The following is a 26,019-nucleotide window of genomic DNA, read 5'->3' as shown; positions in this document are numbered from 1 at the left end:
AGTATGAAGTCCTTACAAAAATAAAAGAGAAAAATCTTTATGAATTGACACAGTGCAATTTCCACGAGATGCTATGTAAAAAGATCAAAACGTAAAAAAAAAAAAGTGTTCATAATATACTACCATTCACATAAGAAAAAACAGAATATAAGAAATATATGTGCTCATGTGTACAAAAGACAGAACCCATAAACCAGAAACTTATGAGCTTAATTATCTAGACGAGGTGGCTGGAATGTAATGAAAAAAGTATAGACATGGGAACAGAGCAGTGAGGATGAGGGAAAAGTAACCCTTCTCTGAAATCATCTTTGTATATAGCTTTGATTCTTGATAACTGTTCACATAGCAAAAAATAATCAATATCAACCATAATGTGAGATGAACCCCAAAAGGAACAGGGACACCAAAACGGATGGTAAGGCACAGTACTAATTTAAGACATTTTGGCAAATCATATTTTGAATGTATATTACAAGGACAAAGACAAATTGATTTGTCTATTGTACTATATTTAGAAAATTTGTTTTTCACAAAGGTATGTATTAGCATTTCTAAAACTACTTTACATGTATAGTAGGAATGAGTAAATAAGTAAACATATTGTGGAAAATGAAAGCTAGATTTTCACCATAAGAGAAAGTTACAAAAAGAAAGTAGGGAAGGATAAACTCAGTGACACTCGATTAACTAACAATGACTCTTAACATATGTACTGATGGAGATATGCAGATGTGTGCACATATATGTGTAGGTATGCAGATATATTTGCTACCTCTGTTAGTCTGCTGAGAGGACCCAGACCAATAATACCTCAGTAGAAATGAGCATGCCTAACACCCAGATATTGATTACACAATGCAGCCTCAAATAAAAGGAACTATGGCTCTTATGAATAAATGGTTGATTCTATGGTTGGGTCAGGAAACACAAGATGACCCTGTGGTGCCAAAAAGCAAGGAAGGGCTCAAAATAATGAAGACATATCTTTTTTTTTTTTCTAATAAAATGGTTTTTATTTTTACTTCTCTTATATAATTTATTGTCATTAGCTAACATACAGTGTACACAGTGTCCTCTTGGCTTCGAGGGTACGGTCCCATGATTCATCACTTACATACAACATCCACTGCTCATTCCAACAAGTGCCTTCGTCAATGCCCATCACCCATTTTCCCTGCCCCCACCCCGCCCCGCACCCCCCATCAACCTTGTTTGTTCTCGGTATTTAAATACAAAGTCTCTTATGGTTTGCCTCCCTCTCTGTTTGTAAATATTGGTTTTTTTTCCCTTTCCCCATGGTCTTATATTCAGTTTCTCAGGTTCCACATATGAGTGAAAACATATATCTGTCTTTCTCTCACTGACTTATTTCACTTAGCATGATACCATCCAGTTCCATCCACGTTGTTGCAAATGGCAAGATTTCATTCTTTTTTGTTGCCGAGCAGTATTCCATTATACTATTACTATTATATACACATACACACACACACCCCGCATCTTCTTTATCCATTCATCAGTTGATGGACATTTGAGCTCTTTCCATAATTTGTCTACTGCTGATAGCACTGCTATAAACATTGGGGTACATGTGCCCCTATGAATCAGCATTCCTGTATTCTATAGGTAAGTTCCTAGTAGTGCTATTGCTGGGTCATAGGGTAATTCTATTTTTAATTTTTTGAGGAACCTCCACACTGTTGGCATTCCCACTAACAATGCACGAGCATTCCCTTTGCTCCAGATCCTCACCAACATCTGTTGTTTCCAGAGTTGTTAATTTTAGCCACTCTGACCTGTGTGAGGTGGTATCTCAGTGTGGTTTGGATTTGTATTTCCCTGATGATGAGCAATGTTGAACATCTTTTCATGTGTCTGTTACCCATTTGGAGGTCTTCTTTGGAAACGTGTCTATTCATATCTTTTGCCCATTTCTTCACTGGATTATTTGTTTTTGGGGTGTTGAGTTTGGTAAGTTATTTATAAATTTTGGATATTACACCTTTATCCAATATGTCATTTGCAAATATCTTAATGGAGACATATCTTAAAGACACAGTTGTCAAGTTGAAGAAGTTCCCAGTGGCCAAATCTAGGACAATCTGAGCAACAAAATAATGAAAGAAATTTAACCCATAGAACAAAATAAATGTTCTCATGAGAGTACATGCTGATATAAATAAATAAGTGAAAAAAATAAATGAAAGAGAAGATACAGTTTTACCTTACAGTAGGATTCCAATTAATAAAATAAAGAAATAATGAAAATAGAAAATCGTAGGTATATCATAGTAATAACTATTGGAGAAAAAAATCACCAATGGGTGCTGAAATTAGTGAGTAAAAGTATGGGTAAAAATAGGGTATTTGTATACCTTCCAAAATATCTCTGCATAAGATACTTATTAATAACAACAAAACAAAACAAAAAAACAGCAAGTTTACAGCAGAGAAACTTGGCAGGTACCACCTTAACCAAGTATTCAAATTTAACATCACCAATCGTAGTGCATATGGATATCATGTCCCTCCCAATATGTTCCACTGAGAAGGGTAGAAGATCATTTCTGTGTAGAAGATCATTTCTTGACCTCCTCTGATGTCAAGGGAGATCCAAGCTACACACAATTATTTAGTTTCCAGATACATTAAAAGTCAAAACTAGTTTATAAAAATAGTATTGACATATTTAAATTGATGTTATTCAAAATATACTTCAAGCAGTATGGTTTGTATCATACAATTTTAAACTGGTATAAAAAAGTCTGCTACAACCATGTGTATAAATTCATTCACAGATAATATTACAAGTATACGATTGAGGCCCTTCTGAATGCAACTCAATGGCTTCCTGAGACAGACCACATGGTATACCAATTTACAGTTTACAAAACATTTGCACACACATCAATCTGAGTGCCAATAAGCATAAACACTATGAGTTGGCATTATTACTCTATTTGAACTCAGTTTTTTCATCAAAAACATAAATTATTTGCTAAAACCCATATAATTAGAAATAGATTTAAGATTCAAACCAACATCTTAAGTTATTTCCACTATGCTACATTTCCTCTCAACAGAAGGCCATCCCCAAAACATCTGCATTTGCTGGAATTTCAAGTTCATTTAAGACATGGTCACTTCCCTCAAGGAATTTACCATATAATGGAAAAGACACTCAAGTAAATAATTAGTAACAACAAACACTTATGAAATGCTTATTATAAAAAAGGACTGTTCTAGAAAAAATATGCCCACACACACATCTATACACTAATTTATTAAATCCTTACAACCACCCTGTGCTTAACTATTAGTATTATTTCCAAATAATAAACTAAAAACTGAGGAAAAACAATTGAACAAGCTGCCCACGGTCACACCTAGTAAATCCAGGGCTGAGAAGTTAAAAGTCAACTTTTAAAAGTTAAAAACTAAAACCAAAAATAATAAAATGTTATAGAGTTTATAACCTACATATAAGTAAAATGCATGATCACAGTAGCATAACACCCAGAGTGATATTCAAATATATTGTTGTAGATTCTTAAACTATCTGTGAAGTAGTATATTACTTCAAGGTAGACTGTAATAAGGTAAAGATGTATACTATAAACCCTAGAGCAGGCAAGAAAATAGCATAAAAATGAGTTAAATAAGCCAATCAAAACATAAAATAGAATCATAAAAAATAATTCGTCCAAAAGAAGGCAGAAGAGACAGCAAAAAGGACATAAAAATGAGACAGATTTTAAAACTGTCATTATCAATAATCACATAAAATGTAAATGGTCTAAAAACCCCAATTAAAAGAAAGAGATTGACAAGCTGAATATAAAAAAGCAAAATCCAACTATATGCTTCTTCAAAGAAACCACATTTAATTAAAGACAAAAATAGTCAAAAGCAAAAGGATGGAAAAAACATCACACTAACCCCTATCAAAAATTAAAAAAAAAAAAAAAAGAATAGGAGTACTAATGTTTTAAGTAGATTTTAGCTCAAAGAATATTAATGGTTTGAACGTCACTTCATAATGATAAAAGGGTCAAATCATCAAGAGGACATGACAAACCATTAAGGTTTGAACCTTCAAACAAAGATTCAAAATACATGAAGCAAGACTTGATAATACTGCAAGGAGAAGTAAACAAATCCATATTTACAAATGTAGATTTGAACATGTTTTCAGTCATTGGTAGAACAATTAAATAGAAAGTAACCAAGAAAACAGAAAACTTAAACAAGATTAACCACACTGACCTGACATTTAAGGAACAATCCACCCAACAACAGCAGAATATTTCCTTCAAGTGCACTCAGATCACTGAACAAGAGAGACCAGATTCAGGGCCTTACTACACATCCAAGTAAACTTAAAGGCTTCAAGTCATATTATGTTTGCTAACAACAATGGACCTAAATTAAAAACCAGTAACAGAAAAATATCTGGAATATTAAACAACATCAACAACAACAACAAAAACCCACATTGGAACTAAATTATGAACTTCCAAATAATTCATGAGTGGAAAATGAAATCAAAAGGAAACCTGGTAAATTTTCCTTTATTTAAAAGAAATAAAAACAAAAACATGACATACCAAAATTTGTGAAATGCAGTTAAAGCAGCACTTGGTAGAAAAGTTAGATCCTGAAATGCCTATATTAGTAAGAAGAAAGATCTCAAGTCAGTGACCTAGGATTCTATATCGGAATGACAAACTGATAAAAGATTTACAAGACCTACACTTTGAAAACTACAAATGGCCAAGGGATTAAGGAATACTAAATCAGTATTTCTCAACTTTGACACTAATGATGTTTTGGACCAGGTATTTCTTTGTTGTAGAAGCCTGTTCCTCTGCATTGCAGGATGTTTAGCAGCATCCCTGCCTTCTACTCACCTGATGCCAGTAGCAGCTGCTAACTGTGGCAATTAAAAATGTCTCCAGATATTGCCAAATGTCCCTGGTAGAGCAAAATCTCCCCCAGGTGAGAACCACTAACCTAAATAAATGGAGAAAAAGATCTGTTCACAAGATAGAAGACTCAATATTGTTAAGATGTCAGCTCTGTAGATTCAAGTATTCCCCATCAAGATTTCAGCAAACTTATTTGCAGAAATTGACAGACTGATTCTATATCTCATAAGAAAATTTGAAGTATATACAAATTATCCAAAACAACTTTGAAAAAGAACAAAGTTGAAGGACATACACTACCTACAAGAACTATTCAAAACAATTTAGGGTTTGTACAGAGATAAATCAATAGATCAATGGAGCAGACCAGAATCCAGATATAGTCCTATACATACATGATCAAGTGGTTCTCAAACAAAGTAGAAGAAAATTCAGTGGAGAATTCAACAAATGATGCTACAACAACTAAATATCCATATGCAAAAGATGAGCTTCAATCCATATTCTGCACTATAAACAAAAATTAACTCAAAATGTATCACAGACTCTAGATGTAAAACCTAAAATTATAAAACTCACACATGAGAGCTCAAGAGAAAAATCTATGATCTGAAGGTAGGCAAATATTTATTAGACATGGTATCAAAACCATGATCCATAAAAGGAAAAAATTCAACTTCCTTAAAAATAAGAATTTTTCCTCCTCTCCAACAAACAAGAATAAGGTATTCCCAAATCATGTATCTGTTAAAGAACTAGAATGTAGAACATATAGAGAACTCTTCAAAACTCAGTAAAACAAGAAACCCAGTAAAAAATAGGATCTGAATAAATATGTCACTAAAAAAATTATATTGATGGCAAATATCATTAGACATTAGGGAAATGCAAATGAAATACAATTAAATACTATCACATACTCAATAGAATACCTAAAATTAAAAATATGAACTGGAATTTTTCACATCCTGTTGGTGGGATTACAAAATACTACAACCACTATGGAAAACTGTTTATTGGTTTTTTTAAATAGTAAAGATTCACCTGCCATTTAACTCAACTATTCTTTTTTTTTTTTTTAAGTTTATTTATTTTAAAAGAGAGATAGCATGAGTGGGGTAGGGGCAGGGAGAGGGAGAAAGAGAGAATCCAAAGCAGGCTCCACACTGTCAGTGCAGAACCCCATGTCAGGCTTGAACTCAGGAACCATGAGATCATGACCTGAGCCAAAATCTAAAGTTAGACACTTAACCAGTGGAGCCACCCAGGCGCCCCTTAAGTCAACTATTCTACTCCTAAGTATTATCCAAGAAAAATGAAACATTTCCACACAAAGATCACTACACAAATATTCATGGAGCTTCATTTCTTATAGTCCAAAACTAGAAATCACCCAAAAGACCATCAACTTGTGAATGCATAAATTGGGGTATACTCATAAAATGCAATACTACTCAGTATTTAAAAAAAAAAAAAAAAGGGAAGAAAGAAAGAAAGAAAGAAAGAGAAATGAACAATTCACACAATAACCTGGAAGAATCTCAAAATAATTACACTGAGTGAATGAAGTCAGACCAAGGTGGGGGGGGGGGGGGGGGGGACTACCTACTGTAAGATTATATTTATATGAAATTCTAGAAAATGTACAATAATCTATGGTAACAGAATGTGACAGAAAGTGGTTCTATGGGGACTGACTGGGGGACAAGCAGGTGTGGGAGGGGAGAATGACAAAGGTAAACAAAACAGTCTGCTGGGGAAGGAGGATATCATTACCTTGACTGTGGTCAAAGTTTGTTAAATTGTATCAAAATGTGTACTTTCTATATGCACATTATATATCAATAAAGCTGTTATAAAAAACATACCCACAAAAAGATTTACACATCAACGTATACAGCTGCTTTACTCACAGTAGCTGACTACTGGAAACCAACCACACACACACATCTAAAAGTGAATGTGGTATATCTGCACAAGAGAATACTGCTCAAAAATCAAAAGAAGTGAGTTGCTGATATACAACACATTATGATGAATCTCAAAAACATTATACCATGTAAAGTTACATAAAAGAGTTCATAATGTATGGTTCCATTTATATGAAATTCTAAAACAGGCAAAAAGCTAATTTGTAATGACAGAGAACAGTGGTTGCCTGGGGCCAGGAGGGTAGTCAGGGTTTGGGGAGAAAAGGGGTGTAATTGGGGACTGACTGAAAAGAGGCATAAAGGAACTGTCTGGAGTGATGAAAAACGTACATTTAACAGAAAGTACATTTTATCATATGTACATTATACATAAACTAAATTAAAAAAAATTTTTTTTCGGGTATTTAAGACAGAAGCTTAGGGGTACCTGGGTGACTCAATCGTTTAAGCATCAGACTTTGGCTCAGGTAATCATCTCAGGGCTTGTGTATTCAAGCCCTGTGTCCAGCTCTGCGCTGACAGCTCAGAGCCTGGAACCTGCTTCGGATTCTGTGACTCCCTCTCTCTCTGCCCCTCTCCAGCTCACACATTGTCTTTCTCTCTCTCTCTCTCTCTCTCTCTCTCTCTGTCTCTGTCTCTCTCTCAAAGATAAATATTTTTTAAAATTTTGTTTTAATTAAAAAAAAAAAAGAGGCCTAGATTCTATCCTAACTCAATACTTACTGCTTTTCTTAGGAACTTGTTTAAGCCTTCAGCATCCGTTTTCTCACGTATAAACAATAACAAGGTGAAGTGAGTACATGTTAAAGGAAACTGACCGACAAGTAAGAAGCAATATTAATATTATAAGCACTCAAAAGTCCTTCTAGAGCATAATTTTTCCATGTTATTTTCTCCTTCTGTCTTTAGTTTGTTTCATTCCTGAACTACAGAAGAAAAAACTAAAATATAATGACTTTGAGATGAAGGCAAGAAAAAGCAAAAGTTCTCAAAGACGAAATAGTATAACTGAAAATTAATAATCTTCTTAAAGTAAAAATTCTATTGTCTCTTTTATGGCTTGACTAGAGAGTACATACTTTGAGCAGGATTTCTGTACCACTTAGATTACTGATTTAGTTCCCACATTCCAATGAAGTAGGAAAATTATGAAGTCTTTAATATATAAATGGTAGATGTGTACAAATATTTCTATTACAGAAATAAATACTATTATTTTTTTTCAGGCATTCAAAGAACACATTTCCAACCCATACTCTCACAAACCTGAAAGCAATTACACTTTTGACAAAGTCTTTGGCAGAATATCATATAAAGGCTCAAATTCTGATATTTCATCTGGAAATACCCATTTGAATCCAAAGTCCCCAAACCACAGGGACACATGACAATTATACAGGATTTTGGACTGATGTTTTTACAAACCACTTTGGCTTCTTTGGGCGAACTTATTGTACTTCATTTTTATATATCTGAAAATGAAAATTAAATAGCTATAGGGAAGTTGTGTGAAGTTAGAATGCATTTTTTATTTAAAAAGTTACAATACATAGCAAGATACAAATTAGCCTGTACCTTGCTAGATCTTGCAACATTTTTTGAACTAAAACATGACTGAAACAATTGTTTATAATGAAAATGCTACAGAAATAACCCTGTAACAATAAAAGTGAAACCGTCTAAATGACATATCAATCTCTCATAAATGTTAACATGCAGAAATTGTTAGTTGCCCCTCTATCTCTACCTTCCCCTTTTTACACAGTAATGGAAATTACTGGGCATAGAACACAGCTGACGATCACATTTCACAGATTTCCTTGCAGTGAGATGAAGCTTTGTGACTTAGTTCTGGACAATGGGATGTAAGCAAAAGTAATGTATGCAACTTTAGGTCATGGCCTTAAAGAAAATACACACGCTCTTTATTTTCTCCTTAACTCAGTCCTATTGCCTAAAAGATGAACATAACAGCAAAGCTACAGCAGCCTTCTTGGACCAGTAGATAAAAACTGTCTGTTAAAAATGGCAAGGCGGGGAATGCCTGGGTGGCTCAGTTGGTAGCTCAGTGGGTCCAGAGTCTCTCTCTGCCTCTCCCCAACTCGCTCATGCTCTCTTTCTCTCTCTCAAAAACAAACAAAAAATAAAAATAAATAAATAGTAAAAATGTCAAGGCAACAGGATTTAAAAAAGACTGGGCCTCCAACATCAAAAAGCCATTATATTAACCCAGGACTGCCCATCTGTATTTTTTAATCAAAGAAAAACAAACCTCAAAGGTACTTAAGTTGTCAAATTTTCAGCCTAAACTGTATCCCAGCTTCTGATCATGGGGGCAGTGGAGACAAAGAAAAAGGAATAAAAAATAAACTTTACTATAATTCTAAAAGAGACCCGTAGCTAATTCTCTTTTGTGTGTGTGTGTGTGTGTGTGTGTGTGTGTGCGCGCGCATGTGTGTATTATGTTTAATTGTGCTTCAAACCTCATGGCTTTCCTTCATTAGGGCTATTTTTAGAGCTATAAAACCGCAGTATGTTAGATGACCTGTAATGAACCCAAGAAATCACTTTAAACCTTTATAGATGAGAAAACAGAAGTATGAGCAAACAAATAATAAGCCCAAGGTTATTCTTATCAAAAATTATTAGATTTTTTTTTTGTGGCTCATAAAAAAGTTTTTTCTGAAGAAAAAGAGCAAGTTATGAAAGGAAAAAAGGAAAACATTATTAACTAAGATGTATTGTTTGCATGACAAAGAATATACTGCAAAATCAGGAATTGCAAATGGCAAGAAAATAACAATGACTTATGAAGTATAAGAAAAATCTCTCCTGAATGGGGGCTACTACTTATAATGAAGAGATGAGTTCTAAATACTTGCATAATATGTTTTCATCTAGAATAATCTACTGCCAACAGAAAAATATTGGTGATAGGGCAGGAAGGGTACCAGAGGTTTGTACTGTGTGGAGAAAGGTAATGTCTAGCTCGTCATTCAACATTTATTCCAATGGCAATTAAGTTAAAATAAAAACACCTATGTTATCTCTAAAGAAAAACTAATTAGAGCATAAATGAAATTTTGGGTGTTATGAGCTCAAAAGGAATCTCATGACAATTATGTACACACTCCCTCCAAAAAAGGTATATAACATCCACATTATACATTTTTAAATATTTCATTGCTTTGGATTGACAATTATTTCACTCTGATAAAACACAAGATAGTATTTTCAAAAACTCACATATTTTTGAATACAAAAATCAGCGATTACTTTCTTTAAAAAATTTCCCTCTAAAAAGATTTTTGTAAAAGAATATTTTATATAAATTTCAAGTAAGTCTTATATGACTGAATACCCGAAATGTTCAAATTATGCAGTGATCTCTAGCACAGAATTAAAAACATAAAACTTCTTGAACTGATGGGAACAAATGCCTAAAAACCATGACCCTGAGAGGTATAAAACTGGTAGTAACTGTACTTAGGATTCATGGGATATCCTTTGCACTGGGAGAGTAACCTTATGACAACAAACGACAGGATTCACTACAACTCTCTGGACTGAATCTACATTCATTCTTTTCTTCTAAGTATAAGAAGACTTTGGCCACAATCGGATGTCTGTGTCCATCAAGCAAAGGATTACAAATTCCTTTTAAATTTTTACATCATCCAAAGCACTATAACCCTTAAGAAGGATTCTGCCATGTGTCCGATTGTCCGCATATTTTTGCCAGCAGATGAATTTACAAGGTATTGTCACTATGAAATTCAATTTCAGAAACACATCCTGAAGCACTGGAAGATTCCCATGGCAGTTTGGCCAAATGAACTTGTAATTTTCATCTGCATCCATAAGGCTGACCACAGCACCACAAACTGAAAGTTACACTTCATTCAAATATCCAAAAATATCTTTCAAGTATGCCAACTCATGAAAAAACTCATGAAACTCTTCTGAGAGCACCATTTCTTTTTCTCATAAGCAAATTAATAGATGAAAATTAAGGAAGCAGTTATCTAGACTACAGTGTAGTGCTCTAAGACATATCCTGGGACATACTGGGAATCTCTTATTCTGTTTCCATTTCTTGAGAAAACCTGTTGAAAAGGTAGCGTTTCAAGGTTTTCTCTCTCTCAATAAAGTTGATTATATCCAAGGCGGTAAGCAAGACACCTTTTAGGATAATTGTCACAGTTTTTAATGCTGATTCATGTCAAGCCAATTGTAAAAGACATAGATCATGAATCCTTGAAGTTCTTTCTTCACAAAAGCAGCAAAATCAGATGTACTTCCAAGTACTCCATCCAAATCCAAGCAAACCCCCCAAGTCAAATACAGCAAAAGCCTTTCAGGCTTCCAATAGGTAACTCACAATCTTGGAATTTCTCACGCATCAGTGTACATAGAACAGATAAAAACCAGAAACTAGCTACATGAAATAATGTCAGTCATTACACATGAATGCTTGTTGAATGGGAAATGGTACTACTCCCAATTTGATGATAATCTGCTTCAAAGTATCAGAAGAAAAAGCCGAGAGCTCTTTTGAACATAACATCATTTGATTGTGCTTCGGTCATAGGAAAGAACACTTTGCAATAAATAACAAAATTTCAATAGTCAGTTCAGACCTTACCTAACCTATTTTAGATTATCATTTTAAGGACCTCAGCATGTTGAAACTTACATAAATTGGATAAGTAGAAAAAGTATGTATCTTCTAAACAGAAATAATTACCGAAGCCAGTCTCTCTGTGTTATTCTCTATAGGTTAACATACATTTCAAAATAATGATTCCATCTGTTGCTTTACATGTTTCTCTAATTGGTGAAATCCTTTTAATCATTCTGAATTAAAGAGTCATTTTAAAGGAATTTTTTTAACTCGATTTAGTTCCAGCACAAATTGCCAAAAACTGTCTCTAAACATAATGGGCTAAAAATTTCCCTCCCTGTATTCTACTATAGACGTCGTATCAGAATGATAAACCACTGGTCAAAAGCAAATAATTCAATCTCTAATTATACCATAAACTTAGGTACAATATATAAACAGTACATTTTGATGCATATGTTTGATACAGAAACCACCCACTTTGATCTGAATTGGTACAGGAACTAAAGAGGACAAGTAGCAGATATTCTTGTCTGTAAAGCATGTAAGCCTTGAAAAACTTGGGTTGAAATTTATTCCTATTTTAGTATTTCTAAGTTTGATACATAAATAAAATACCTTAATTCCCAAGGACATGTCTTACTGAACTTAATTTTTTCAATTTGTAATTTCAAGTACATTCTAATGAAGTTGAGAATAAGTCATCATTATTAAATATTCATTGGAAAATATATATTCTTTCTTAAAATCAGTATTTTCCAAAATGTATTACAATAAACTTTGCCTCAATGGTCCAAAGCTTCTGACCCCACTTTTCAGAACTATTGATTCATGTAATTATCTCTATTATCCTTATTTTTAAACCATTAGCAACTAAATACATTTCCTAATAATTATTTTTCACAATTAATTAATATAAAGCATTTAATGACTATAATGCTGAATGAAGCATTCTTCCAACTTGGAAACAAAGTACTTTTCAAACTCTGATTTCCTAGGTATTCTGGTAATAATAAGCTAGTTACTTAGAAAATTCCTCAATAAATGCTCTGACATTTTACCACTTACAGTATTATGGAAAGTTTTACTTACTGAAACATCTTTCAGGTTTTTCTCAAAGGAGAAATGACAAGACTCTTTAGAAAAATCAAACTTGTACGCATCAGCTGGTCCTCCTCCTGATATCAATACTTTCCTCAGTTCATCAACATATTTCTCTTTTTCCATTGCCATGTCATCAGCTTCTTGAGAAATCTCTGATTCGGAAACTATGGGGGACAAAAATAAGTTTCAAAATGAAAAATAAATTCCTAAACATGAGAACATACTTGATTACCTGTTGCTACTAATTTATCACTTATGTTACAGAAATTTAAACCAAAGGTAAAACCAATCCCCATATCACACGTTTTTAAGTAAAATTATACCATTTAACTGAACTAGCAATTTTTTAAAATGTTATTATTTACTTTTGAGAGAGAGAGTGTGTGTGAACAGGGGAGGGGCAGAGAGAGAGGGGCACAGAGCATGTGAAGCAGGCTCTGAACTGACAGCAGACAGAGCCCAATGCGGGGCTCGAACTCACGAACCATGAGATCATGACCTGAGCCTAAGTCAGATGCTTAACTGACTGAGCCACCCAGATGCACCTGAACCTAGTAGTTTTTAAGAAATATGTTAATTTAGCCTCAAATCTCATCTGAAAAACATTAGACTCCTTGCATTTTTTTCTGCCCTCAAATGAAATACATGCATTGTAACTTACTAGAAAAACTACCATCTTGTATACCTGCTCCTATGTCAAAGTCAGATAAATTATTCCTTATGATGATTAATACGCTCAGTATTTTACATCTTTCTTGTGTCAATTATTAAAGAGATAAAATAGTCTATAGCCTATTTTTCACTCACATGGGCTGATTCAAATTAAAGTAAAAATGGAGTTCATTCTTCTCATCTCATTATGTGCCAACAATAAAGAAAGTGGATGAGGCAAGTGATGAGGAAGAAAAGAGAAGGGAATTAATATTTATTGAGTGTCGCCTGTGTGACATACAGTATATTACAGATCCGGCTTCCAATTCTCTCACCTAGATATATTGAAAGCTGATGCTCTATTCATCTATAGAAATTGTTACTTCAACAATTATATCCTAGATATCTAGAATATTCTAGATATTCTCTTTCTTTTTCATAATATCCTGTTCCACACCCTTCCTTTAAATATTGGAAGGCTTTAAATATACTTAAAATCTCTTTCAGATTGGTCTCCATGCAGGGTTCTTAGAGTATTAATTCCATTTCTACTACCTGCTTACACATTCTCATTCTGGTTTTTGCCTTTCAAGCTTTGCAATGTTTGAACAAGACTCTCCTCTAGCCAGAGTTTCATCTGATCTGGGAAACAGAGGTGGCCTTAAATGAAGGTTGCTAGTTTAACTTTCTTGCAGTCTCTATAGGCCTTAACAGCTCCGGACCAGTTTTGAAAGTTACCTTCTTCACTTGTTTTTTACATCTGAAGCAGAGAGTTCAAACGTAAATTCCCCACCCCTCATTCATTCGTAACACAGGCTTAGGGATCTGATTTTTGTAGATTTTTTTTAAGTTTATTATTTATTTTGAGAGAGAGAGTGGAGGGCGGGGAAGAGAGAAAGAAAGAGAGAGACTCCTAAGCAAGGTCTGTGCTCAAAGTGCAGCCCCAGTGGAGCTCAACCTCACAAAATCAAGAGTCCGGAGGCTTAACTGACTGAGCCACCCAGGCGCCCCTGATTTTTGTTCACGCTTTTATTCACTCATAGCTCTTAGTGACTGGTCTGATTCTATGTTGCATCTTCAAACCAGAGAGTAGCTTTTTGTTTTTGTTCTGTTTTTCTTTTTTAGGATGATTTCATTAACAGGATAACTTTTCAGTTTCCTTTCTTGACATTGAGAGCGAGTTCCAGTGCCTTGAGAGGCCTGCACTCTCAACATTCCGCCCCACTCAGGTAGTGCAGTCACAATCATTTAGACACACATCTAGTTCAGATATTCCATGGACCTATAGTTAAGTTCTAGTTCCCATTAACCACTTTGGTTTCCCGATACCTTTTCGTAGATGGCACCGGGGATTTCCCTTTATTACATTCTAAAGCTGCAACGTGTCTTTTTGCTTTTCAAATTACAAGATTTAACCTAACATTTGTTTGAAACATGTGTGTGGTTGGATGGTTTCCTGTGTCAATTCAGGCTACTGCAATGATGAAAGACTCATGTGGTCCCATCTTTTTATATTCAAAGGTTACATTTATCCATTTCATCCCTTATAACACTGATAGACGTTTTCATTTCTCAAATGCTAAAATTGAGGCTCAGAGCAAGTAATGCTCTGTGGACACAGAGTAGATACGTGGTCAAACTGGGGTTCATACTTATCGTCTCTCTGCTTGTTTTGTTTTGTGGTGAAGCAGATACAGAACACTGGAAAAACTATTTCTTTCCATGATATTAAAAAAAATACATTAGTATGATATACTACAGAATATACTACAATGGAATCTTTACTAAAGAATCTCCAAAAATTTAACATGGATTTTCATTCCACTGGTCTGAATCCTATCAAGTGTGTCTGGAAGCCTCATGACAGGCAATGAAGAAAAGAGTTTGAAATATCTCCATATATTTTTCATTACCCTTTTTTGGTAAGTTCTGATATTAAAATATGAATGTTAACACAGACTTTGAAAAGAGGTAAGAAGACAGATATTTTATATTCTTTTAAAAAATATTTTATGTTCTTTATGTGATTTTACAGCTTCTAAAATACTTTCATATATTTTGTCTATCTCTGAAGCAGAGGCAGATTTAAGATGATCACCACTATCAAATCTAACTGACCTTCTAAATACCCTATTGGTGCTTCTGAAAAAAAAAAAAAAAAAAAAAAAACATAAAAATAAGAAGACAAATGCTTCCTTTTAAGGAATAATTTCATATTTTATAATTTTGAAGTTATAAAGACCTAGGAAGAGAAAATATTTCACAGAGAAATAGGAAATACATCTGTAGAAACCATCTTTAATGCCACTACAGAAAAAATTTATAAGAAAACACAAAAAGAAAATTATGTCTACTGATGAAACATCCAGTAAAAAGCATTCTAAATTTCATTAAAATGAAAAGATATCTACCTGAAAATATTTCAGAGAATTTATTGATTCAACTCTCTTATTCAAAACAATACTTAATCAGCATCTACTATGTGCCAGGTAACATTCTACACACCAGGGACAGAGAAAAATGCCAGCCTTATGCAGCCTAGATTCAAGTGCTAACATCTTAGGTATTCTCTTTGATATTCTCTTATGTTATGCCACCTGTGAAATGCTGTGATGATGATTGTTATGGAACATGCCATTTTTGAGGAAAAAAAAAAAAACATGAAAGGAAATTTTCTATTTACACTTCCCCCTTTAAAAACTGTGAGAAAAAAATTCAGAAAAAAAATGTACTTGAACATGTCCATTAATGGTAAATGTGAAATTTTGACTGCCTATTTAAAACTTCAATCCCGGAAAAACTTGGTCACCAGTTTTGAATTTTGTGCTAAGAACATCTGGAAGAAGCACAGCTGTAAGCATTCAATGTTCCAAAACCTTTGGTGACCAAAAATAAAAGCCATGGAAATAATAAAATTCAGCAAGGATACAGCTGAACCACATAATAATGGCATAAAAAGGGAGCAGGCCAACATGACCAAAAACCAAGGAATTGTTCTCAGACATGTAGGAATCAAGAAATCATCATTTTAACACTATTTGTGGGTAGATGAAGATGTAAATAAGGAACGAAGATTTTTTTCTTTTGGATCCTTATGTATAAGGAACCGAAGACCGTGCATATCCTAGGTTTGTGTCAGTGCTTCGAAGACCACCTTATTATCCCATTAGGGATCTTGCTTTTTTGATGTTCATTTATTTGAGAGAGAGAGAGAAAGAAAGAGCACATGCGAGCAGGGGAGGGACAGAGAGAGAGACAGGATCCCAAGGAGGATCCCAAGCACGCTCTGCATTGTGAGTTGTAGAGCCTGAAGTGGGACTCGATCTCACAAACTGTGAGATCCTGACCTGAGCAAAAATCAAGAGGCAGACGCTTAACCAACTGAGCTTCCCGGGCGCCCCCTATTAAGGATCTTTGATGATATCACATCATGGACCTACTCTACTACCTTTATTAAAAATCCTTTGTCCACTGAACCCTGTCACATAATCTCCAAATAGGTCACTAAATATCAATGCTTAGGCCACATATAAGTAGATATAATTATGTGACAATAAATGTATTAATAAAGTTTAATTTACTTTTCAATGAACTTTAAACGACTCTAGAGATGGGTAATATATGTTTCTCCTCACTGACTGAAATTCTTATAAAGGTCACATAATAGTCATCAATCATTAACCTACTTTGTGACTTAACTCTGCGATATAACCCTCTATAATGTTGAAGTGATGACAGACCACATGATAATTAGACCTCAAAACATTCATTAGATAAAACATTACTAATGGAAAAGAAATCAGTGAATTTAGTGTGTGGGAGATTAAAAGGAACCCCACATCCTTTTAATTTCACTCAAATGAAAAGAGAAAAAAAATTATCCAAATTGAAGGTTGCAGCAATCAAAAAATTGTACAAAAAAACAGGATGAGGTATAGGAAGGAAATCCATTTTCATGTTTCAATTATGTAATTGTTTCAATGTTCTTAATCATGTTATTGTCTATCTATAAAGTGCCAAACCAAATCATATTTATGTAATAAGCCTTAACTAAACATGGAAACAATGTTATATTATTTGGCTTGATACTTTGTCCCTGAAATGTACACAAGAAAATAGAAATGAATAATGAAAGATATAAAACATTTGTGAGATTAAAACTTAAATATTTTTGAAAATAAAATGACCATATATGGTGCATTATAAAATGTTCTGTTTGAAAGCCTGTTTAGTAAGGAAGCCAAAATGTTAACAATTCACCAAGGATACAGAAATTATACATCACATTTTTCTCACACTATTCATTAGCTGGAAAACAAATGGCAAAATATACTACATTTACGACTAATGTCAACATTAAATAAAAATACAACTGGAGTTTTCATTAAAAAACATGCTAACTCTAAAATAAATGGTTCTCTTTCTTTTCTTTCCTAGCAAGTTTTATATATTTGAGGCATCTTTTCATTCTCTCTTTCAAAGAATATCTATTGAGCATGTATTTTCTAGGCACTGGTCTAGATACTTCTAAACAATAACTGATGAATCACATGCATTCCTTGCTCCTAATTAATCTAGCCTAGCGAAACAATATTCATAATAATAGTATTAAGAACAACTGCCAGCATATTCTGTTTGACATACACAAAATGTTCCATAAATGTAAATTCAACTTAAATTTCCGGTTAAATCAAGATTTAACAGTTAATCAGAGTACTCGTTTATTCCCAATCCTTAAATAAAAAAAAAAAATTAAAACAACATTTTATTGTTCTTTGCTTTGGTGAATGAAGTTTACTAACTAGATTACAATTTATATTTTCTTTTGATAATTACATCTCTTAAAGCATCTCAAAGTCATCTGTCTAATCATAACTTATTATACAGAATAAGCCATTTGTCAATTGTGAATATCGATGTTATAAAGAAAGTATTCAGTATTCCCTACATACAAGCAACCACTTCACCTAGGACCAATATCCTGGGCTGTGCAGTTGAAACTGCTCTCTCTCCAGATAACTGGCATTAACCTACTGCCATGATCTTCAACCCTATGCACCTCCTTTTCAAAACAGAGCTATTGTCACCTGGGTACACCTTTACCAGCATACACAGAACTAACCTGACAAGTTCTTCTGACTCATAAAAGGCAACAACTGATTTCTCTTACATAGAAATTTACAGCTGGGGCAACTGGGTGGCTTAGCTGGTTGATCATCTGACTCTTGATTTCAGCTCAAGTCATGATCTCAGGGTCATGAGATGAAGCCTTACATCAGGCTCCATGCTAAGCTTAAGATTCTCTCTCTCTCTCTCTCTCTCTCTCTCTCTCCCCCCCCCCCCCCCCCCCCCCCCCCCTCCCCCCCCCTCGCGTTTTAAAAAAAAAAAAAAAAAAGGAAATTTACAGCTTAAATAGAGACCATAACAGGCACTGCAAACACTATCCTTGAAAATTCTTTATTTTAATAATACTTACATCAGCATTCCTTGCTGTCAAAAAAGGAGAATTAAAATAAATAAATAAACAAACTCTGCAAGTATAAATTCAGTTTGACTGCACTGTGTAACAGAATTTTTAACATCCAAGAAAGAAAACTTTACCATGTAATTTTAAAAGACGATATAATAATTACAGTAACAAGTTTTAGGGAAATATTTCAAAATTGATAGAAGATACAAATGGTATATAAATTAACATGACAAATTTATTTTACCTAAAACATTATTTACAACATAACTCTAGAAATGACTGTTACATAACTGCATAAATACTTTTTCAAATCTTTCAATAAAATACTTTAATAGAGTATAAAAACTGCTATATGAGCAAAAGATAATTCCATGTATTTTCACTTTAGACCTGCCATGTTCCACAAATAATTAATTGCAGGGCCATCAGACTTTTTAAAAGATCACTGCCAAACATAAATTAAAAGTCTATTTCATGAAGTAATAGCGAAAATACCACATACAGTTTGAACCTTGATTTACAAAATTTTACACCACGGATTCTGTTTTGTTTTTGTTACATATGTAATGCATGTATACTAGAAAATAATTCAAACAATATAAGTGTGTGAAATAAAAAGCAAATCACTACCACCCCACTCCTCCAAGCCAACACAATCCCTTGGCCCAGCGAACCCACCTTCTTATGCCTCCCAGTATTTCCCTGGGGTCCTGAAAATACATGTATGTATAAAGTACTATTTATGTTTTGTATAAAGACATCATTTAAAAACGCTGACCAACTCTAAGTATTAAGACTAAACTACTAACCAGAATTTACTGGGTTACATGCTTATTTATCTAGCCTTCTATTAATTATGTAAAATGGCATTCAATCTTACAAATCTACACGTAAATTAGACAGCAATAACAAGTAAAAGCAATCATGCTCATTTTACCCAGTACCTACTAAAGAAACACTTTAATATGAAGTACCACTGAGGACTAAAAAACAGCACATTACTGAAATTTCACCTTTAAAAACTTGGTTTGAATATTACCTGTTCCGGTCCATGCTGACTGACCATCAGTAAGTGTAATAACAAAACCAGATGCTAGCGTTCTCTCCCAAGCAATTTGTAGAAAATGAATTATATCTGGTTCAGAAGCAAAACAAATTCTGCTTACTTTTCTTTCCATTTCTGGTCACCTGTTATAAAATAATTAAATTAATATTTTTGTAAGAAACTTTGGCTATCAAATAATAATGTTTTCTTTTTTTCTTAATTTTTTAATGTTTATTTATTTTTGAGAGACAGAGAGAGACAGAACATGAGTGGGGGAGGAGCAGAGAGAGACAGGGAGATACAGAATCTGAAGCAGGCTCCAGGCTCTGAGCTGTCAGCACAGAGCCCGAAGCAGGGCTCAAACTCACGAACTGTAAGATCATGACCTGAGCCAAAGTGGACATTTAGCCAACTGAACCACCCAGGCACCCTAAATAATAATGTTTTCTATATTGGTCTCTCAGCTACACAAAGCACCAAGGAAATATTAGTAAAATAGAACACTGTACAATAGTTAACCAAGCATCAAACAGTAAATCACAGTTCTATTCAATATTGGTTTATAATTTTTACAGATAAAACAGAAGCCCGTAAGTGCCAAACGAGTTGCCCAAGTTGTGTGCTGAAAAAAAAAAACTATGCTCACCAATATGAAGAGTAAAGACTTTTCTTACTAATCCCACTTTCATTTCTAATGATTAGAGGTTCTTTTTCTATGAATTCAAAAACCATTCTTCTGCTAATTTACTCTAGAATCTTGCCCAAATTGACCTCAAACTTACCAAACTGTGGTATGACACATATTTGATTCAAAGCAAATAACTATATTCCTTCTAATACTGGAATATCCCTTGACCATGTACACTTCATTAAGAGAGGCTGAAAGGGGCACTTTGGTGGCTCAGTCGGGTAAGCATCTGACTTCGGCTCAGGTCATGATCTCATACACAGTTCATGAGTTCAAGCCCCACACTGGGCTTGGTGCTGACAGCTCAGACTATGGAGTCTGCTTCAGACTCTGTGTCTCCCTCTCTCCCTTCCCCTCCCCCACTCGCACTTGGTCTCTCACTCTCTCAAAAATAAACATTGAAAAAATTTTATAAAAAAAAGAGAGATACTTAAGCTGTAGAAACCAACATCCAAAACAAAAACTACGCTAAAAATTACAAATATACAAAGAAAAAAACATTACAAAAAGAAAAAAAAAAAAAAAACATTACAAAAAGTCAAAACCAGGAACAAAGCACACAAATTGCCAAAGATGAAAAACTAGAATTATTCTTTAATCACAAAGCATGAATCTCTTGCTAGATGATCCTTAAAAAGCTAAAAAGAATTCTTGGGGTGCCTGGGTGGCTCAGTCGGTTGAGCATCCAACAGCTCAGGTCATGATCTTGCGGTCTGTGAGTTCGAGCCCCGCATCAGGCTCTGTGCTGTCAGCTCAGAGCCTGGAGCTGCTTCAGATTCTGTGTCTCCCTCTCTCTCTGTCCCTCCCCCGCTCATGCTCTATGTCTCTCTGTGTCAAAAATAAATAAACATTAAAAAAAAATGTTGTTAATAAAAAAAAAAGCTAAAAAGAATTCTTTAATCTTTTATTCAGGGAGAAGGGTACAAAATTTCTTCCATTTTTATGAACAAAAAGTATATAACATGCTGTAAAAATCCAAAGTAAATTGTTAACTGACACTTTGACAACTGATTAGTAAGTTTTAACAAGAGCAAAATCTTAAAGCAGTTTTAATTCACCTTCTCAATTTAAAACTACTATATTCTTGGGGCGCCTGGGTGGCTCAGTCGTTTGAGCGTCAGACTTCGGCTCAGGTCATGATCTTACGGTTTGTGAGTTCAAGCCCTACATCGAGCTCTTTGCTGACAGCTCAGAGCCTGGAGCGTGCTTTGGATTCTGTGTGTGTGTGTCTCTCTCTCTGCCCCTCCCCCACTTGTACTGTCTCTCCCTCTCAAAAATAAACATTAACATTTTTTTTAATTTTTTTAATTAAAAAAACTATTACATTCTCATAAAGCATATTATTTTTCTCAATTAACAATTGAATATGAAAATACCAACAACTGAAATATGAAGAAACACCCGTTGTCAGCTCTTCACACAATTGAATATGAAAATAAAAACAACTCACTTTGTCAGCTCTTCACAAAAACAATTTTACTACAAATCTCCATCTTCTGGGAGTGGAGGAGATGCTTACTTATAGAATGCTAGAGCTATTCTATCTCACAGTAAAAAGCATAAGGAAGCAGGGCAATTTCCAGAATAAAAGAAAGAGTATCTAAAATTAAGAATGTAAGATACCTCTAAATTGATAAATTAACAATAATTCTAACTGCTACCTAAAGTGTACTCAGAGGAATGTTTATTCTTCTTCCCAGTAAGAGACAAAGTTTTAAAATAACCATACTTGAAGCCACATCAATTAAGCATGTTTGTGTTAAAAATATACAAATCTGTAGACTTGACTATAACATAATCACTGAAAAAATATAATTCTTTTTAAATATTTCATTTAGTCAAAAATTTTCCTACATTGAGGTTTTTTGTTTTGTTTTGTTTTTTGGGGTTTTTTTGTTTGTTTTGTTTTGTTTTTTGCCTAGATGTGCTTACTTCTGAAATGCTTTATTCATTTGGGAATATTTTCTTTTAAATCAATTAGTCAAAACCACTTACCATGCAGCTAATTACCCACATGCTCTGTAATCCTTAAATTTGAAAATTACTGGAAAATGCATATTGCTGTTTTTCTATGCCATTCATTGAAAAAGACACATAGCTAAAAGCCTTATATAATTCTCATAGGCCTCAAATCCACAACTTTGGTTGGGGGAGGGTAACAGAAACTACTTATGAAGGCCACTTTTTGCCTCTAGAATTTATATACAAACACACAGATACACAAACTGACACTGATTATTTCATCTTAAATAAGCCTCAAGAACATGGCTATTGTTAGCAATTAATGTAACTTTGTGAAAAACAAAACTCAGCACTTAGAATTGCTGATAAAAGGCAACTGGTTTCACTGGTATTTTTACCCTGGGGGGCCAAAAGACAAATTAATTATTGGCACAAAGTAGTCTAAAATTGATTATTTCAGATACTTCATCTTACTTTCACAATGATATCCAGGGCTTTAACCTCAATAATGTTAAAAAGACATTTAGGGATCAGATTTGTTTTAACATCTTTGAATTATTCATGTTTCAAATATTTTCCAATGTCTGGTCAACTCTAGGTTTTTATAGCTAAAACTAAATCAAATTATTTTAAAGATTCCATTATTTTATTGTACTCAGATTTGAAACTGTGGACGCTGTGAGTCACGTTTAAGCACTTACATATTAGCGCAAGTCAGTATCCTGTAAATACTTTGTAGTGAGTGCCTCAGTAGCCTCAGATGTCTTCTATCAACCGAGTTTTAATTTCCTGATAATATACTATTTGAACCACTTTTGAAAGAAATTCATTCTTTACTTACTGAGGTCACCCCCTCATTAAATATCAAATACAAAAGATCTAAAAACCAACCACAAAGCAGAAGAAAGGATGATTTGCCATGTCTTTTAAGATTCCTAAGGGCAAACCAATGATGTCTTTGCTTTCGCCAGCCCTATAAATGGGAATACTCAGCCATAGTTTTTCTGCCCCAAGAATACTTCAAGAAAGGGGTGGAATCCTCTTCAGAGGGACTGATTGATTAGGGCCATAAGAAAGCCTATGTTTTGTTTTCTAAGGGCACTAAAGGTCGCACTGGTATCAGCACCTCTCCCAGCCAGAGCCAAGGATCTAAGACATGCCTGCAGGTGGAAACAGTTGGGTCCCACCCCAATTTGTACATCAGTAGCTTTATTGAGAGCTCAGAACAGTTGAGAATTGAGAAGCTTATCTTTAGTACTTTGTGTCTCTGATACTTGGCTTCCTTCTTAGGAGAGAAATAAGTTGTTGGCTGGTATGCAGTTGATGTGATCTACACTCTGAACAAATACCATTCACAGTTGCCTCTGAATAAACAAGACGCTTTTTAAATTAGTTTACAAAGAATTTTGTATGCCCTTTTGGATGCTGATAAGAAGCAGTGCAGAAGCCAACTCTCTTAGGTCAGCTCAAGTTAGTGACAACACTGTATCATTGATAACACCATTTTGAACTTGAGCTTCTTTTATTTTCCTTTATAGTTAAATTACAGCTTCTTTTCAAGCTGCTTGGGCTGCAGGTGTTCAAACTTCTGCAGCTATGCCAGATCAGAAGAGACTAAATGCATGTTTCTAATGAAGCAATTAACTTAAGTGCCCCCTTGTTGAGAAAAGTAGGCTGATACCTAAAGTGAGTTCAGAATAAAGATTAGCACACAGCACATTGCCACTAAGAGTCTGTAATTAGATTCCTGATCATGTTATTTTGTTTAACCTTATTTTTTTCTTAAGGAGGAAAAGAAAAAAAAATGTAAATTGTAAACCAAAAGCATGGTAATAATTTTTTTTTTAAGTTCTATCATATTATAAAAATTCAAGGACAGGACCAAATATATTACTCAATAAAAAGGAAAGAAAGGTTTATGTCACAAACACTGGGCTATTTACTTTTAATAAGACAAACGTCACACAATTCAGGAAAACTAAATGCAAAGAAGATGACTATTTTCCCATTTGTTTAGTATTTTTTTTAAAAGCATTGATTATCCATACTAATCTTAACAGAATTCCCAATTGAAGATTTTTTTTAATTAATAATTCATTCCTAGAATTTTCATTATTTTTTTCCTATAATTTTAATTAATAGCATGCCAGCACCTACCTAAAGGGTAAATTCAGTTTTTTTTAAATCAATTTACCTTTAAATTTCCAAAGCAATTAAAAATATTAAGCTAACTTTCTATAGAAGAAATCGTTTCTCGAAACAATGTTTTCACGTTCCAGTTACCTAAACTTTAATGATAAAAAACATAATATTATTCAATATTTTTCTAATCATGTCAATATTATCCCCATTCTAGTAATTTAGGAATGAAAGTAAAGTGACCAGTGGTCCAGGTTTGTCTGAGATTTTCCTGGTTTCAACACGGAAAGTCCATGTGCAGTAACCCTCCTAACCCCAGGCAAATTAGGATGGACGGTTCCCCAAGGTAAGAGTAAAATATAGCTAAGACTGTTGGCATAATCTTGTTCAAAAACTTGTAAAATACAGCTAAGTTCAAGTTACACAATAATAGTCTGATGCTTCAGAAATAAAGCATTAGAACTATAAAATAACTCTAAAAATTAAGGCATCTTTGCCATGGTCATAGTCCATTCTCAATTACCTCTCTCTTATAACTGTGGAATGCCAGCTGCTGCCATTCCAAATATCGTATTACTGCTCATTTCCTCTGCTTATCTTTTACAAACACCATTAATAATCATTAGTTTCAGTGATTCATTTAAAGTTCACTTCCTCTCCTTTTTTCTTTACCCAATGAACTAAGTATTTAAAAGCAATAAAAGTCCTGAATAAATTTCCCACATAAAATCTAACACCTCGATCCGAAATGCCCTGAAAATTGGACCCACGGTTCCAGAACTTCCTTTATCTTCATCAAATGGGCACTCTTAATTACAAATAAACTTGGCAGAAAGGACGAGAGTATACTTATCATTTTGGAAACTTTCTAAACTTTCACAAGAACACTTCAGTCCTAATTGCAGAGTTTCATGTGAGAATGACACTTAACAGAACTGAAGAGATAAGATAATACCTGAAATACAGCATTAGCTAAACAACAGTCATTTTTTCATTAAGAACTTAGTAATTATGATTCCTTAAGCCTTGAAATTCTGACACCTCTCTTGTATTTTAATTTCAGAAGAGAGTGTTCCTATGAAATACCATCAGTTAAGCATATATACAGTCTATCCTACTTGAAAAATGTGCTGCTCAGAAATGAAATCAAATTAAACACACTTTCTGGAAAAAAATTGGACTTGCACTGTCCTTTTTCCCCCATTCACAAACCCACCATTTACTTACAGCTGTACCCATTTATCTGCCTACTTCCAATGGCAACCAGACCATGAATAATAAGATTGGGGTACAAATCAGAGTTAAACCTGAAAAAAAGATCCCTACAACATATCCTCAACTGGTGACACTACCTAATTCAGCCATACACAACTATTCAGGAACTATATGAAATTGCCAGTATTTAACAATTTTTAACTACAGAAAAAAAAAAAGACTTCACATGGTTCAAATGATAGTAAGTTATAAACAACCC

At 34.0% G+C, this 26,019-nt stretch overlaps 1 protein-coding gene across 7 annotated transcripts in view; it reads right to left on the bottom strand.

Moving 5' to 3' along the window:
• Positions 1-26,019, bottom strand: part of XRCC4 (X-ray repair cross complementing 4) — a 318,042-nt gene that overhangs the window by 284,721 nt on the left and 7,302 nt on the right. For all 7 annotated transcript variants that reach the window (XR_007461795.1, XR_007461796.1, XM_049649769.1 and 4 more), the window contains exons 2-3: positions 19,751-19,899; positions 12,579-12,754 (exon numbers count right to left, since the gene is read on the bottom strand). Coding sequence is in view for 5 of the 7 variants with exons in the window: in XM_049649769.1 (XP_049505726.1) it covers positions 12,579-12,754; positions 19,751-19,889 (315 nt within the window). In the remaining 2 variants the exon portion in view is untranslated. The remainder of the gene's footprint in view (positions 1-12,578; positions 12,755-19,750; positions 19,900-26,019) is intronic.

The sequence above is a fragment of the Panthera uncia genome (genome assembly GCF_023721935.1).
Source record: "Panthera uncia isolate 11264 chromosome A1 unlocalized genomic scaffold, Puncia_PCG_1.0 HiC_scaffold_17, whole genome shotgun sequence".
NCBI lineage: Eukaryota > Metazoa > Chordata > Mammalia > Carnivora > Felidae > Panthera > Panthera uncia.
The sequence above is the reverse complement of the archived record's forward strand: the minus strand, read 5'-3'. Positions and strand labels throughout refer to the sequence as shown.